General features: G+C 43.4%; 1 protein-coding gene across 4 annotated transcripts in view; it reads right to left on the bottom strand.

Moving 5' to 3' along the window:
* Window positions 1-14,906, bottom strand: part of LNX1 (ligand of numb-protein X 1) — a 208,790-nt gene that overhangs the window by 101,100 nt on the left and 92,784 nt on the right. For all 4 annotated transcript variants that reach the window (XM_040418860.1, XM_040418862.1, XM_040418863.1 and 1 more), the window contains exons 3-4: window positions 10,785-11,032; window positions 6,985-7,146 (exon numbers count right to left, since the gene is read on the bottom strand). In XM_040418860.1, the coding sequence (XP_040274794.1) occupies window positions 6,985-7,146; window positions 10,785-11,032 (410 nt within the window). The remainder of the gene's footprint in view (window positions 1-6,984; window positions 7,147-10,784; window positions 11,033-14,906) is intronic.

The following is a 14,906-nucleotide window of genomic DNA, read 5'->3' as shown; positions in this document are numbered from 1 at the left end:
CCTCCCCTCTTGGTCACACCTTATTGAACACTGAGTGGTATAAATCTATGTCCTTTGGTCTTTCAGACGTTGGTCTTTTCAATGCAACATATTTCAAGTGCAACTCTTTAAGTGCACATACCGAATTATACCAGAAGGAGACCAAAGGTAATTACAGAAAAAGTTAATACAAACAATGTCAACATTTTTTATCTTACTCTTTTCCAAAACCTGCTGAAATACCCTCACATCCATTCACCCAGCAAGGAACTATTCATCTCTCCCTCCATCTTACCTTCTCATCTGACCGCTTGCATAAACCTGTTTGGCAGCGTAAAAAACACTTCCTTCCCAAACACACACAGATACCTCATGCCCTCTCTTATTCTCGCCTACTAACACTTTCTCTTTTTCTCCTTATTGCTGGTGATATCTCTCCAAATCAAGGCCCCCCTCAGCAAATCCCCACCTCTACCTCCTACTACAAATCTCCTTCTACAAATTTCTGCAACCCCTTAAACCTAATAACCATTCTTCTGACCCCTGCCCATTTGGTACCTCTTCCAGGAACATTATTGAAATGCTCTGTCTGTAACAAACTGTCCTACATTCATGACCTTTTCATCTCTCGAAAACTTTTCTTTCTGGGTCTCACAGAAACATGGCTGACACCCTCTGACACGTCCTCCCCTGCTGAACTCTCTTATAGTGGATTTCATTTCACTCACACCCCCCGCCCCGGCAGCAAACATGGTGGAGGAGTTGGTCTTCTATCAGACACCTGCTCAAACAGCCAAACTCCACTGCCACCCTCCATTACACTCACTTCATTTGAAGTACACTCTCCTCACATTTACTCTCCCTCCAACCTCCAAATAGCTGTTATTTACTGCCTCCGAGGCCCAGCCACCATCTTTCTTGACCACTTTAACACCTGGCTCCTACACTTTCTTTCTGCTGACATCCTCACTATCATTATGGGTGACTTCAACATCCCTATTGACACCTGCCACTCAGCCGCCTCTAAACTCCTATCACTCTCTTCCTCCTTCAGCCTCTCACAATGGGCTTCAGCTCCCACCCACAGAGATGGTCACACTCTGGATCTGATCTTCACTCCCCTCTGCTCCCTATCTAACCTTTCCAATTCGCTTCTCCCCCTATCCGACCACAACCTACTCACCTTCTTTTCACTGGTCTCTTCTGCTGCTCCCCAGGTCCACACACTAACACCCCCCCCACAGGAACCTTAACCATCTCTACTTTCACTTGCTTTCCGACTCCCTTCTGCCACTCTCTACCATTTGTTCCCTCCAAGACCAAGATACAGCCACCACCCTATATAACACTACAATAAGTACAGCTCTGGACACTGTTGCCCCCCTCACACACAACAAAACCGAAAAATCAACAGACAAACCTTGCACACCAACCTGACCAAAAAACTCAGACAAGCTTCTAGGGCTGCTGAGCAGCGATGGAAGAAATCCCGCCCTAAGGATCACTTCACCGCATACAAACAATCCCTCCTCATTTTCAAATCCTCACTCGCTGATGCAAAACAGGCCTACTTCTCATCTCTCATATCTGCCCTGTCCCAAAGCCCTAAATAACTTTGTAACTTTTTAACACTTTTAACTCCCTTCTCTGTCCCCTGTCTCTGTCCCCCATTAGCCCCCACCCTCTTCTATCATCTCAGGTGAGGACTTTGCCACATACTTCAAACAAAAGATAGTCAACAGAGAAATCTTTAGTGCACAGTCCCCACAGACCCTCTACACAACTGCTCAGTCCTCTTCTCCCAAAACCCGCTTCTCCACCATTACAGAAGAAAAACTCTCCATTCTACTCTCCAGATCACATATCACCACCTGTGCACTTGACCCAATCCCATCCCACCTCATCCCTAACCTCACCACAGTGTTTATCCCAGCTCTAACTCATCTCTTCAAGCTATCACTAACCTCTGGTGTCTTCCCCTGGTTTTAAACATGCTACCATTACACCCATCATCAAAAGCCTTCACTTGACCCATCTTCTTTGTCCAGTTATCACCCCATATCCCTTATTCCATATGCCTCAAAGGTGCTTGAGCAACATGTCCATTCTGAACTGTCCTCTTATCTCTCCTCCTGCTCCCTCAATCTGGCTTCCAACTCAACCACTCAACTGATACTGTCCTCACCAAAGTCACTAATGACCTACTAACAGCCAAAACCAAAAAACATTACTCTGTCCTTCTTCTCCTTGACCTGTCCTCTGCCTTTGACACTGTCGACCACTCCCTTCTGTTGCAAACGCTCTCATCTCTTGGCATCACTGACCTGGCCCTCTCCTGGATCACATCATACCTCTCAGACCGGACTTTTAGCATCTCCCACTCTCGCACCACCTCCTCGTCTCATTCCCTCTCTGTTGGTGTCCCTCAAGGCTCTGTCCTAGGACGCCTGCTCTTCTCTTTCTACACTTTCGGCCTGGGACAGCTTATAGAGTACCATGGCTTTCAATATCACTTTTATGCTGATGACACACAAATCTACCTATCTGGTCCAGACATTACCACCTTACTATTCAGAATCCCACAATGCCTATCTTCCATATCTTCCTTCTTTTCCTCTCGCTTTCTAAAACTTAACATGAATAAAACAGAATTCATCATCTTTCCCCCATCTTGCTCACCCCCCCCCCCAACAGACCTATCTATCATGATCAATGGCTGCACATTCTACTCGGTCAACCAAGTCCGCTTCCTTGGAGTGACCTTGGATTCTGCCCTGTCCTTTTGACCGCACATGCAAGCCCTTTCCACCACCTGCTGCCTCCAACTCAAAAACATCTCCCGCATCCTCTCTTTCCTCAACTTTGAGTCTGCAAAAATGCTTGTACATGTCCTCATCATCTCCCGTCTAGACTCCTGCAACATCCTGCTCTGTGGCCTTCCATTAAGCACCCTCGCACCCCATTCATTCCATAGCGCTGTACATATGAAAAGGGGTATACATACATAATACAGACAATTGCACTAAGCATAAACAAGACAAGTTACAGACTGGAACAGAAGGAGAGAGGGCCCTGCCCGTGAGGGCTTACAATCTACATGGTATGGGAGAAGGACACAGTAGGTGAGGGAAAGCTGGTGATGGCAGTATAGAGGCAGCAGGGTCATTGGTTGTAGGCTTGTCTAAAGAGGTGGGTTTTTAGGTTTCTTTTGAAGGTTTCCACTGTACGTGAGAGTCTGATATGTTGGGGTAGCGAGTTCCAGAGTGAGGGGGATGCACGGGAGAAGTCTTGGGGGCGATTGTGGGAAGAGGTGATAAGAGGAGAGGAGAGAAGTAGGTCCTGTGAGGATTGAAGATTGCATGTGAGGACGTATCGGGAAAGTAGCTTAGAGATGTAGGGAGGGGACAGGTCAAGGAGAAGGAGGACAGAGTAATGTTTTTTGGTTTTGGCTGTTAGTAGGTCATTGGTGACTTTGGTAAGGGCAGTCTCAATTGAGTGGTGGGGTCTAACTCTAACTCTAACACCGAAATGTTTAGCAGATTTTCTGCCATTTTCCCTATGCCTGGCTGATAACATAAATATAGGTGATCATAAAAGGAATATTTAAAGGGAGTCTGTCAGGTAGTATATGGCCATTAAACTTTTAATATCACCACTGTCATAGGCTGTTTGATAGGATGTGCACCGTTGCTCCTCCTGCTTCCCATGCCAGCCCCACTTCTCAGATTCTTGCATAGTCATCTCACCTCAAAAATTAGAGGGAGGGACTAGCAGAGAAAGCCAGAGGAGCAACAGTGCACAGAGTGGCTTGAGCCTGCCCTGGATGCACTTACCTGCTCATTTACCTGTGGATTAAAACTATCTTTTCTCAGGAAAGAAGCAAACTATTCCTACAAGACATTGTGTCTGGTTTATCAGTGAATTTTCTGGTGACAAACTCCCTTTAATGGTTCAATGGTTCCCTATACTACCTTACATACTCACTACAGTGTATCCAGCCATAAATGATCATTGACCCCTTAGTGACCAGCCTTTTTTTTGCCCTTACCGACCAAGCGTTTTTCCTCCTTTTTTCATTGTCGCCTTCCAAGAGCTGCTGAGCACTGCTGCTGAGGCTTATTTCGAGCTGCTACAAGGAACTGGACTAAGTTTGAGCCTATATAGCGGGCTAGCCATTGATGTCAGTGGATGAATTGTTGCATGTTCCTCTATAGCGCAACAGCTATTTACACTCACCTAAAGAATTATTAGGAACACCTGATCTATTTCTCATTAATGCAATTATCGAGTCAACCAATCACATGGCAGTTGCTTCAATGCATTTAGGGGGGGTAGTCCTGGTCAAGACAATCTCCTGAACTCCAAACTAAATGTCAGAATGGGAAAGAAAGGTGATTTAGGCAATTTTGAGCGTGGCATGGTTGTTGGTGCCAGACGGGCCGGTCTGAGTATTTCACAATCTGCTCAGTTACTGGGATTTTCACGCACAACCATTTCTAGGGTTTACAAAGAATGGTGTGAAAAGGGAAAAACATCCAGTATGCGGCAGTCCTGTGGGCAAAAATGCCTTGTGGATGCTAGAGGTCAGAGGAGAATGGGCCGACTGATTCAAGCTGATAGAAGAGCAACGTTGACTGAAATAACCACTCGTTACAACCAAGGTATGCAGCAAAGCATTTGTGAAGCCACAACACGCACAACCTTGAGGCGGATGGGCTACAACAGCAGAAGACCCCACCGGGTACCACTCATCTCCACTACAAATAGGAAAAAGAGGCTACAATTTGCACGAGCTCACCAAAATTGGACTGTTGAAGACTGGAAAAATGTTGCCTGGTCTGATGAGTCTCGATTTCTGTTGAGACATTCAAACGGTAGAGTCCGAATTTGGCGTAAACAGAATGAGAACATGTATCCATCATGCCTTGTTACCACTGTTCAGGCTGGTGGTGGTGGTGTAATGGTGTGGGGGATGTTTTCTCTGCACATTTTAGGCCCCTTAGTGCCAATTGGGCATCGTTTAAATGCCACGGGCTACCTGAGCATTGTTTCTGACCATGTCCATCCCTTCATGACCACCATGTACCCATCCTCTGATGGCTACTTCCAGCAGGATAATGCACCATGTCACAAAGCTCGAATCATTTCAAATTGGTTTCTTGAACATGACAATGAGTTCACTGTACTAAAATGGCCCCCACAGTCACCAGATCTCAACCCAATAGAGCATCTTTGGGATGTGGTGGAACCGGAGCTTCGTGCCCTGGATGTGCATCCCTCAAATCTCCATCAACTGCAAGATGCTATCCTATCAATATGGGCCAACATTTCTAAAGAATGCTATCAGCACCTTGTTGAATCAATGCCACGTAGAATTAAGGTAGTTCTGAAGGCAAAAGGGGGTCCAACACCGTGTTAGTATGGTGTTCCTAATAATTCTTTAGGTGAGTGTATATATAGTGCATTGGCACATGGGACTCACCATTAAGCTGTCATCAATTCTATGCTGGACGGTCTGAGGAGCAGCTATACACTGGTGCATGAGACGGAACACTTGCTCCACAAGTGATATACAGCCAGTACAGGATATATAGGGGTCTTTGCTGTTAGGGCCTATTTTATTTTATTTTATTTTATGTATTGTTGCCATTTTATTGATATTGTTTATATGTGTATGTTTTAATAAATTGTACCTATTTGGCGGATTTAGTGCCCCCATTTGAGTCTGAGTGTGCCCCTATATATTTTTTCATATGCCTTCCAAGAGCTGTAACTTTATTATTTTTCTTTCTATGGAGTTGAATGAGTGCTTCATTTTTGCGGAACGACTTGTAGTTTTCATTGGTATCATTTTTGGGTAAATTATGTTTTTGTAATCAATTGTTATTACGTTTTTTCGGTGGTGACTTAATAAATTAGCAATTCTGACATTTAGTTAGTTTTTTATGGCGTTTATCGTAGGGGATAACTTATATGATATTTGTGTAGTGTGGGTCGTTATGCGTGCAGTAATACCAAACATGTCGGGAAGATTTTAGTTTTGCAATTTTTTTCCATTGAAAAGCGTATTTCATTAAAAAGCCTGATAAACAATCCTAAGGGCAGGCTTCGGGCCTATACCAGGACCCAGCCAGCCATTACACACATCTGCACGCTGCTATCACATTTGAGGGGTGCAGATGGGAGACATAGGGAGTCCGTGGACATTTTCCGTGGCATGTAAAGGGATAAACAGCCCGGATCGGCACTTCTGCCGGTCCAGGATGTTAGAGCAGAGGACCCGTGCAGCGCTTCGACTGGGTGGCTATGAAAAAGCTGTGTCGGTGCCTCTGTCTCAGCTTCAGTCATTTGTGAGGGGAAAAGTAGAATTACATGTGGCTCTATGCTTGCCAGACATCATGGCCAAATCTGGTGGTCCCAGGGGCGATAGACAATAGACTTTACAAGGAAATTTCCCAGTGGGCCGATGCCCAGTGGGCCGCCTGAGCACACCTTACAACTGGCCAGTGGAAGTTTTGGGGGTGTATTTTGTGCTGCTGGCAGTATTTTGTGATGGACTGTGGTATTTGGCTCTGTTGGGGTGGTATAATGTGCCACAATATGGTATTGCTGGCCCTGGCTACTTGTGTTGGCCCTGTCTTCCATCATCTTGGACCCTGCTACAAAGCGGGGCCACTTTTAGCATTTTTTCCAGGGCCACTTCAAGTTCCAAATCCGCCCCTGGGTGGACCGCATGATAAGTCAATAGGCATTTTCAGGCATCAGTATTGTCTATTGTGCAATGGATCTGGCTTAGCACTGTGACTTACATTGTAAATGGGAGCCCCAACATAAATGTAAAAGTCATTAGTCATCACATTATTATCCCCGTACCATTCATACACTATATGACTTACTTTGTATCTACTGTCTATTATCCCTGATTGGTCAAAGTAAGTAAAAACTTAATAAAGTACGTAATAAAGTAAGTGATCTGTGCACATAGTAAATACTATATAAACCGACCTATACAATCCTCGGTGACATTTGCATTTTGCAGGATCCCTCGTTCCCTGTCTGCAGAATGTATAACAGCGCTTCCACTCTTTGTTCTGCGCAGTACGCTGAGAGCTCGGTTCAGCTTCTTAAATGACAGGCTCCTGACAGTGGAACGCTCAAAGTTACGACCTGCAAGAGGAAAATATGCTTTACCTTCATGATGACTAATTGGGAACATTGTACAATACCCTTTTCTGCCTTTAATAGGTATTAGAGTGTGAGGCTGCAGGCGTCTCTGTGAACACTCTTACCATACTGGAGATTTGTTAATTATAAGCCGCTGTCACAAAAGGTCAATTCTCCTCTAACTGGTAAAACCCATTTCACTACCTTATCCAAGCTCAAATGTCACAAAAGGATAATGTACGGTGAGTCTTTCCACATTATCTAGATTTGATTCACATATAGTTGGACGTAAACATCCATATGTGCTGTGATTCACCTGGAAAATTTTAAGTCAATCCCCAACTTTGAAAACACTTTAAGGATTACTTCAAACACAGTTTTTGTCCTGACATTGTTTGGGGTCAAAAAACTAAAAGCCTAAACAACTCCCCCCCACTTGATCAGTGTTTTGTGTATAGTATTTGAGGCATTTTTGCCCATATTAGCAAATTTTTTATGGAGTTTTTGCATCCCTAGTATTTTTTACATTTTTTTAGGAACCTATATGCCCCCCTGTAATGTGAGGGGAAAAAACCATTGGTAAAAAAAAAGCCATAGAAAATTGCCATTACTAGTGCCAACATACATTGCACATGCCTTTTTTGAAGATGCAAAAAAAATAAAAAATGCAATGGAGGTATATAGGAAAATTTGCAATAAGGGAAATTATTCACTTGATTGCATCTATAATCCGGAAGATATGAAGCGGAGGCACGGAGCGGAAGGCCACAGAAGCACTACAGGGCGCTTCCATGGCATTTCGGTCCGTGCCTACGCACCACAAAAAATTAGAACATGCACTATTTTTTTGCAGTGTGGGCAGATGGCGGACTCAATTTGAATGGGTCTGCATCCATCAGCACAGGCCACACTGACGATGCCCATGCATTGGGAACCGCAATTTTTTGATTCCCAGTGCACAGTGTGAGCGGCACATGCTGGTGTGCATGGGCCCTAAGGGTGAAAAAACACAGCTACAATAATGCCTGTTTGTCTTGTGTTTAATATTTGTCATAAGCTTCCATTCAACATCTAGAATTTGAGTTTTCACCACCAAAACTTAAAACATGTGCCAAAAACCACAAAAGTGCTCAAAAATGACAGAAAAAAAACCTATGTATGAGATCAGTCTGGGTTCACAAAATGTTTTTAGTGGTGTTTTTCAACAGTTTTGTGTGGCCTTTTTTTTTTTTTGCACATGTGGTTTTTGGTGCGATTCTTGCTGAAAAACCTCCAGCTCCAGATGTAAGCTAAAAGTCTATGGGAAATATAAAATGCAGAACACACAATAATTTCTTTGCTACTGGTGTTTTTTTCAGTTTGGTGGCATTTTGTGTCTCTGTTTTTTTTAAAATACGCAGCATGTTGAATCTTTGTGTGTGAAGAAGGCCTAAAGAATATAGTAGAAAATTTGAAAATAGAAAATTCCTAGGTGCTGTATAAAGAATTTGCTCAATCACGTGGGTCTCTTGGGGCTTCCAATCTACTTATCCTCATTACAAGGACAAGAGCCTGTTTCATAGGAAGCCTTAACTCTTAGGCCTCTTTCAGACGGGCGTCCCGGATTTGCTCAGGATGCGTCTCGGGTGCATTGCAGAAAAACCCTCGCGAGCGCGCACGCAATTTCCGTCAGTTTTGATTGCAATTGCGTTGCGTTGTTCAGTTTTTATTGTGCGGGTGCAATGCGGGTTTGGGTTAGGTGTTCTGTAGATTGTATTATTTTCCCTTATAACATGGTTATAAGGGAAAATAATAGCATTCTTAATACAGAATGCATAGTAAAATAGCGCTGGAGGGGTTAAAAAATAAAATAAAAAGTAACTCACCTTATTCACTTGATCACGCAGCCGGCATCGTCTTCTTTCTTCTTCTTTCAGGACCTGCAAAAGGACCTTTGATGATGTAATCACGCTCAGCAAGTGGTGAGCGCGGTGACGTCAGCACAGGTCCTGCTGAATGAAGATAGAAGATCCTCGGTACATTCAGTTTTTTTTATCACGCGCGTGCAAAACGCATTGCATCCGCGTGATAAAAACAGAACAACGCAATGCAATCGCAGTCAAAACTGACTGAAATTGCGTGCGTACTAGCGCGGGTTTCCCGCAATGCACACGCGACGCATCCGGAGCAAATCCGGGACGCCTGTGTGAAAGAGGCCTTAACACTGCAATCTCAAGGTACTTCTATCTCAAAGTACTGAGCCACTGAGCTGCCCGTGTAATGTTATATGGGTGCTACAATAATGACCTGAATTCTAATCTGCTTTGAATTCCTTTTTCAGAACTTGTGCTGCCGGGCAATTAGCGGACACATTGGGTCAGATTTACTAATCCTATAGATGGTGTAAGCGTAGACAGGCTGTGTAGACCTACACCAGACTTATCACAGGGGCTCAGGCGGGACGATACATGTGGGGCAGGGAGGGCTTCCTTTGAGACAGATTTTTACACCAGAACTGTGGCGCAGAATGCTGCATCTTAGGCCTGCCCTCTTTCTTGTGCAACTCCGCCCCTTTCCACAAAGCCCCACCTCTTACCAAGCATGTCGGAAAAAAGTGTAGAAACCCTAGTTATGCCAAATTGTGCTATTTTGAGCCACTCTTTTAAGATTGTGCCAATTTGTGCCACTTTTTAGACAGTTTTTTGGCACAGTCATATTAGTAAATCTGTCTCAATGGGCACTACAGCCTATGGGGAATATTTATTAAGGGACTTGTGACTATTTGCCGTAAAAATGGTGGCAGATCCCCTTTTTGACCAGCCATGACACAATATTAAGTGTAGAAAAGTTTTCGACAGTTGGGCGGGACGAGAGCCTGTTGGGGGCCGCACCGAGACCCGAAAACAGGTGAAAATGTTGGCTAAAAACTACGCCAGCCAACACTGGACTCAGAGGAGGGACTAAGAAAGGAAAAGAGGAAGGAAATCATGATTGATACTGTGTACCTCTGCCTGATCTTTCTGTAACAGAATCATACTGACAGCTGTATGTCAGTATGATTCCTTTACAGAAAGGTCACACAGAGGCACACAGCATTATCAATCATGATAATACCGTGCGCTTCTGTAGTCAGGACCGCACCACCTCCCTCTCACAGGGAGCATGATTCCCCGCAAGGGACATGCTCGTGTGAGAGCCCTAAAGCCTCAGGGGGAGATTTATAAAACTGGTGTAAAGTAGAAGTGGCTTAATTGCCTATAGCAACCAATCAGATTCCACCTTTCATGTTCCAATGGAGCTCTGAAAAATGAAAGGTGGAATCTGATTGGTTGCTATGGGCAACTGAGCCAGTTCTACTTTACACCAGTTTTGATAAATCTACCCTTTTTTCTGAGACTTCACTAATGTTAGAAAGTAGGGTTTGCTGCTTAGTAAATATGGTGTTCAGAAAACTAGGGCAATTACATTGACAAATGAGCTCCACAGTTCATCAAAGGTGGATCCTTACAAGGCTTATGGAATCAACATGGTTCTCCAGGGATCCTAAGCAAGTCTCAGCTGAGAGAGCATTATTCACAGCCTAGTAAGCTGCTCTTAATGTGAAATGGCTGCACTGGAGAGATGAATAATAAATGACTGCAATAAAGCGGAGGTTGACTTACTCCTGTTGCGATTAATTCTGCAATGTTCTTCAAATCCACTTCCCAAATGGCTGTCTCCTGTGGGTAAGCTGTATACAGGGTTGTCCTGGCCCGTCTCATCAGACACTAAGGCTGCAGCTGAGGCAGCTGATAATTCTGATGACACTGCTGCTACGGTTAAGTCTAGAGACGAGCTGCAGTCTGGGGAGTCATCCTGGGAACGTCTTTTGCGCTCTTTAGTAAGGCCATAGTGTGATGCACCTTTACACCTAGAAAACAGAAACGTAATATTATCCAGTTGGCTGTTTGTCTCATGCTGTAAAGACAGACATGTAGTTTCTCCCATCTGCAATGTTTAGCAGGTGGGACTGCATTTTATTGTCCTCTATTATCTTTTATTGATACTAAACCAATAAAAACGATTGAAACAGAAAACAGAAACATAGATCAGGTTGGAACTAAATAAAAAAAAAACACAAAGGCAATGATGATACAAATACAAAAGAAGGAAATTACTAGAACATAATGACTTTTAAGCTTATAATTTGGAGGGAGCAATACCTTATTTGTTCCCTTAAAAATTGCCGTTGAGAACCTGGTGCCAGTCTGATGAAAATGACTTTGTGTCCCACAGGCCTTTTTTTGTGGCTCCTCATTACCCAATCCAGTAACAAACAAGTGTCTAAGGTTCAATGGGATGTTTTTTAAAATTCCTGGTAATTTAAAGGGGTTGTCTCATCTGAGACAATGGGGGCATATCCCACCGCTGGAACTCGTACCTATCTCCTAAATGGAGCCCGGAAATGGTGGAGGGTGCACTGCGCATGCGCAGCCGCCCTCCATTTGTTTCTATGGGGCCACTGAAAATAGCCGAGCACTGGCTCAGCTATTTCCATGGGGTCATAGAAAGTGAATGGGGGCTGCGGCTGGTCATGTGCCATGCGCTCCCATTCACTTCTATAGGGAAAGCTCTGGTGGTGGCCGGACCGGAGATCTCCAGCCACCACTTTGGCCTGCTCCATTCTCGATACAGGTGTGGGACCCACACGTATCAAATAATGGGGGCATATCCTAGCGATATGCACCCATTGTCTCAGATGGGAATACCCCTTTAAGGCCTCATTTACACTTCTGTGATGACCTCCATGACAGAATGGTTAGTGGTTCATCCATGAAGATGTCCGTAGAGGATCCGTATGTCTGTTATTTCTTCTCCGAGTGTCATCTGTATTCCATGGACACTGCGAGGCTGAAAATTAATTTCAGGAGTATCTCCTACCAATGGTTTGCGAAAGCCATAGACAAACAGGGATGGCATCAGTGTTGTGTCCGTGGTTTCACAGACCCATAAACTTTAATGTGTGTGAGGGATCGGTTAAGGAGAATATTGGACATGCTTCTGTGTTGTCACCATGGAGGTTCACTGACGTGTGAAAGTGGCCTAACATGGGGCATACTGTATGTGATCCTTTATACTAAGCAGCTATATTCATTAAATTTGTCGCACAAATTACATAGTGATTTTTCAGTCTAGCGTCTTATATTTATTACAATGGCTCTGTCCGTTTCAGCTCCACCAGGCGACTGAAGTACACTTGCAATTTTTTGTGTGACCTTTCAATCTGGCTAAAAATGTAGCACTGCCAACAAAACATCTGTCCCCCCCTTAAATAACGTAGACTACTGGCATGGTGCAAACCACCCTAGAAATGTCAAAAACACATACGTATATTTGTCAAAAAAAGCCTACTCCACCAACACAACAGGCAAAAACCCTCCACTTTTCTGATGCAGCGCCTTTGATGCATTATCCTCTACAACAAGACAGTCTTAAACTATGGCAGATTTATCACCATGGCTTATGTTAACTGATAAATCGGGTCCACCTGCATACTGTCTAGTCTGCTTGTTGGCTTAGTTTACTCCGAAAATGCACCAACATTTGGGCTATAATGTCACATTAAAACATGTCTCTTCTACAAAGTTATGCACCTTCTTGGACACCAGTTTTTGGTGGAAATTGCACTAAAAATCTGGAGAATTTGATTAGTAGATCTCCCCTGTTATATATGTCTTTCCTAGAGTGTTGCATTGCTTTGGAGTGCTGTGCTGAATGTAAGTTCCTGTTAGAGGAGTGTAGGATACAGCTGGACCATGGAGGAGATACAGTCTGTTTATTAAAAGGGTACCATTCCTGGCACATCTAAAGACACCAGTACAATAGTAGCTGTTGTGTGGGCACTACTATGTGACTATTACAATATTATGGGCAGTTCTGTGTTACAGGTGCAGTGACCTGCTGGTTCACTGCTAAAAGGTTAACATTCTGTGAGAAATATTATGTGATGCATTTCCCTTTTTACAGCCTGTCAAAGAGTTTACAGGCCTGGGAGGTAGGGAGAGGCCTGCAGTCAGCATACAGTTTAGTGCAGTGTAAAACATTGAGAGGAGAGGAAGCAAAAAAAGCAGTCCAGTCAGCCAGCTTAAGAGACATGGCCTATACCACCTGCCTCTCTGGAAGCAAATGAGGATTTATTCTGAAGGTAGATCAGCCTGTATAAGGAATATAAATTGGTCAATGTGAAAAACAGATATTGATCTGTCATAAAGAGGGAGTACCCAACTGGTTCAGGATCCGTCAAGAGGGACGGCCATACTGGACTTAGTATTAACCAATAGACCTAACAGGACAACAGGTTGGGGGAAACCTGGGAAATAATGACCATAAAATAATAACCTTCCATTTGTCATTCAAAAAAGTGGTTCTTCAGGGAGGCCCAAAAACACAGAACTTCTAAAAAGCTAAATTTGACCAACTAAAAATGCAGCCACAAAATGGGATATTTTTAAAAGCTTCCTAAACTGTAATTGTGAGAGCTATATACCTTATGGGAATAAAAGGGTGAGGAACATGAAAAAACTATGTGGAGAAATGTAAAGGGTAATAAATAACAAAAAGAAAATCATTAAAATAGGAGGGTAGCAAGGAAACATTGAAAAACTATAGAAAATAGAAAAAATAGAATATATAAAAGACAGATAAAAGCAGCCAATCTGGAGACAGAGAGACATTGCCAAATAGAGTAAAACTAACCCTAAGTTTAAATCTGAAAGTGTTAGCCCTTTACAGAGTAATGAGGGGGGAGTTGTAGAGAGTGATGAGGAGAAAGCAAATCTATTGAGTATCTTTTTCTCCACTATATTCACTAAGGAAAACAAACTGTTGGATGAAATGTAGAGTGTAATAGTAAATCCCCATTAAAAGTGCCCTGTCTGACCCAGGAAGAAGTGCAGCAGCATCTTAAAAATATTAAAATAAACAAATCACCAGATGCAGATGGCATACAACCCAGTATTCTAAGAGATTTAAGTAATGTCATAGACAGACCCTTATTTCTGATATTTAAGGACTCTATATTGACAGGGAGCGTTCCACAGGATTGGCGATGAGCAAATGTGGTGCCAATATTCAAAAAGAGGTAAAAAACAAAGCCGAGAAGCTATAGGCCGGTAAGTTTAACATCTGTCTTGGTTAAACTGTTTGCCTGTTTGGCTTCATGAGGGATCGGTTACGTCAAACTAACTCAATCAGTTTCTATGAGGAGGTAAGTTCTAGACTTGACTGGGGTGAGTCAATAGATGTCATATATCTTGACTTCTCCAAAGCATTTGATACTGTGCCACATAACAGGTAACAGTTCACCATATAAAATGAGAATGCTTGGACTGGGGAAAAAATGTCTGTATGTGGGTAAGTAACTGGCTCAGAGGGTAGTTATTAACGGTACATACTCAGATTGGGTCAGTGTCACTAGTGGGTTCAGTGGTAGTACCACAGGGTTCAGTATTGGGACATATTCTCTTCAATATATTTATTAATGATCTTGTAGAAGGCATGCACAGTAAAATATCAGATGGATCTGGATAGATTGGAGACGGGCAGAAAAGTGGCAGATGAGGTTTAATGCTGACAAATGTAAGGTTATGCACATGGGAAGGAATAATGCAAGTCACCAGTACATACTAAATGGTAAAACACTGGGTAACACTGACATGGAAAAGGACTAAGAAATTTTAGTGGACAACAATCTTAGCTGTAGCAACCAATGTCAGGCAGCTCCTGCCAAGGCCAATAGGATAATG

This window comes from Bufo bufo, chromosome 2 (assembly GCF_905171765.1).
Source record: "Bufo bufo chromosome 2, aBufBuf1.1, whole genome shotgun sequence".
Lineage (NCBI taxonomy): Eukaryota > Metazoa > Chordata > Amphibia > Anura > Bufonidae > Bufo > Bufo bufo.
This window is presented reverse-complemented; position numbering and strand designations above follow the sequence as displayed.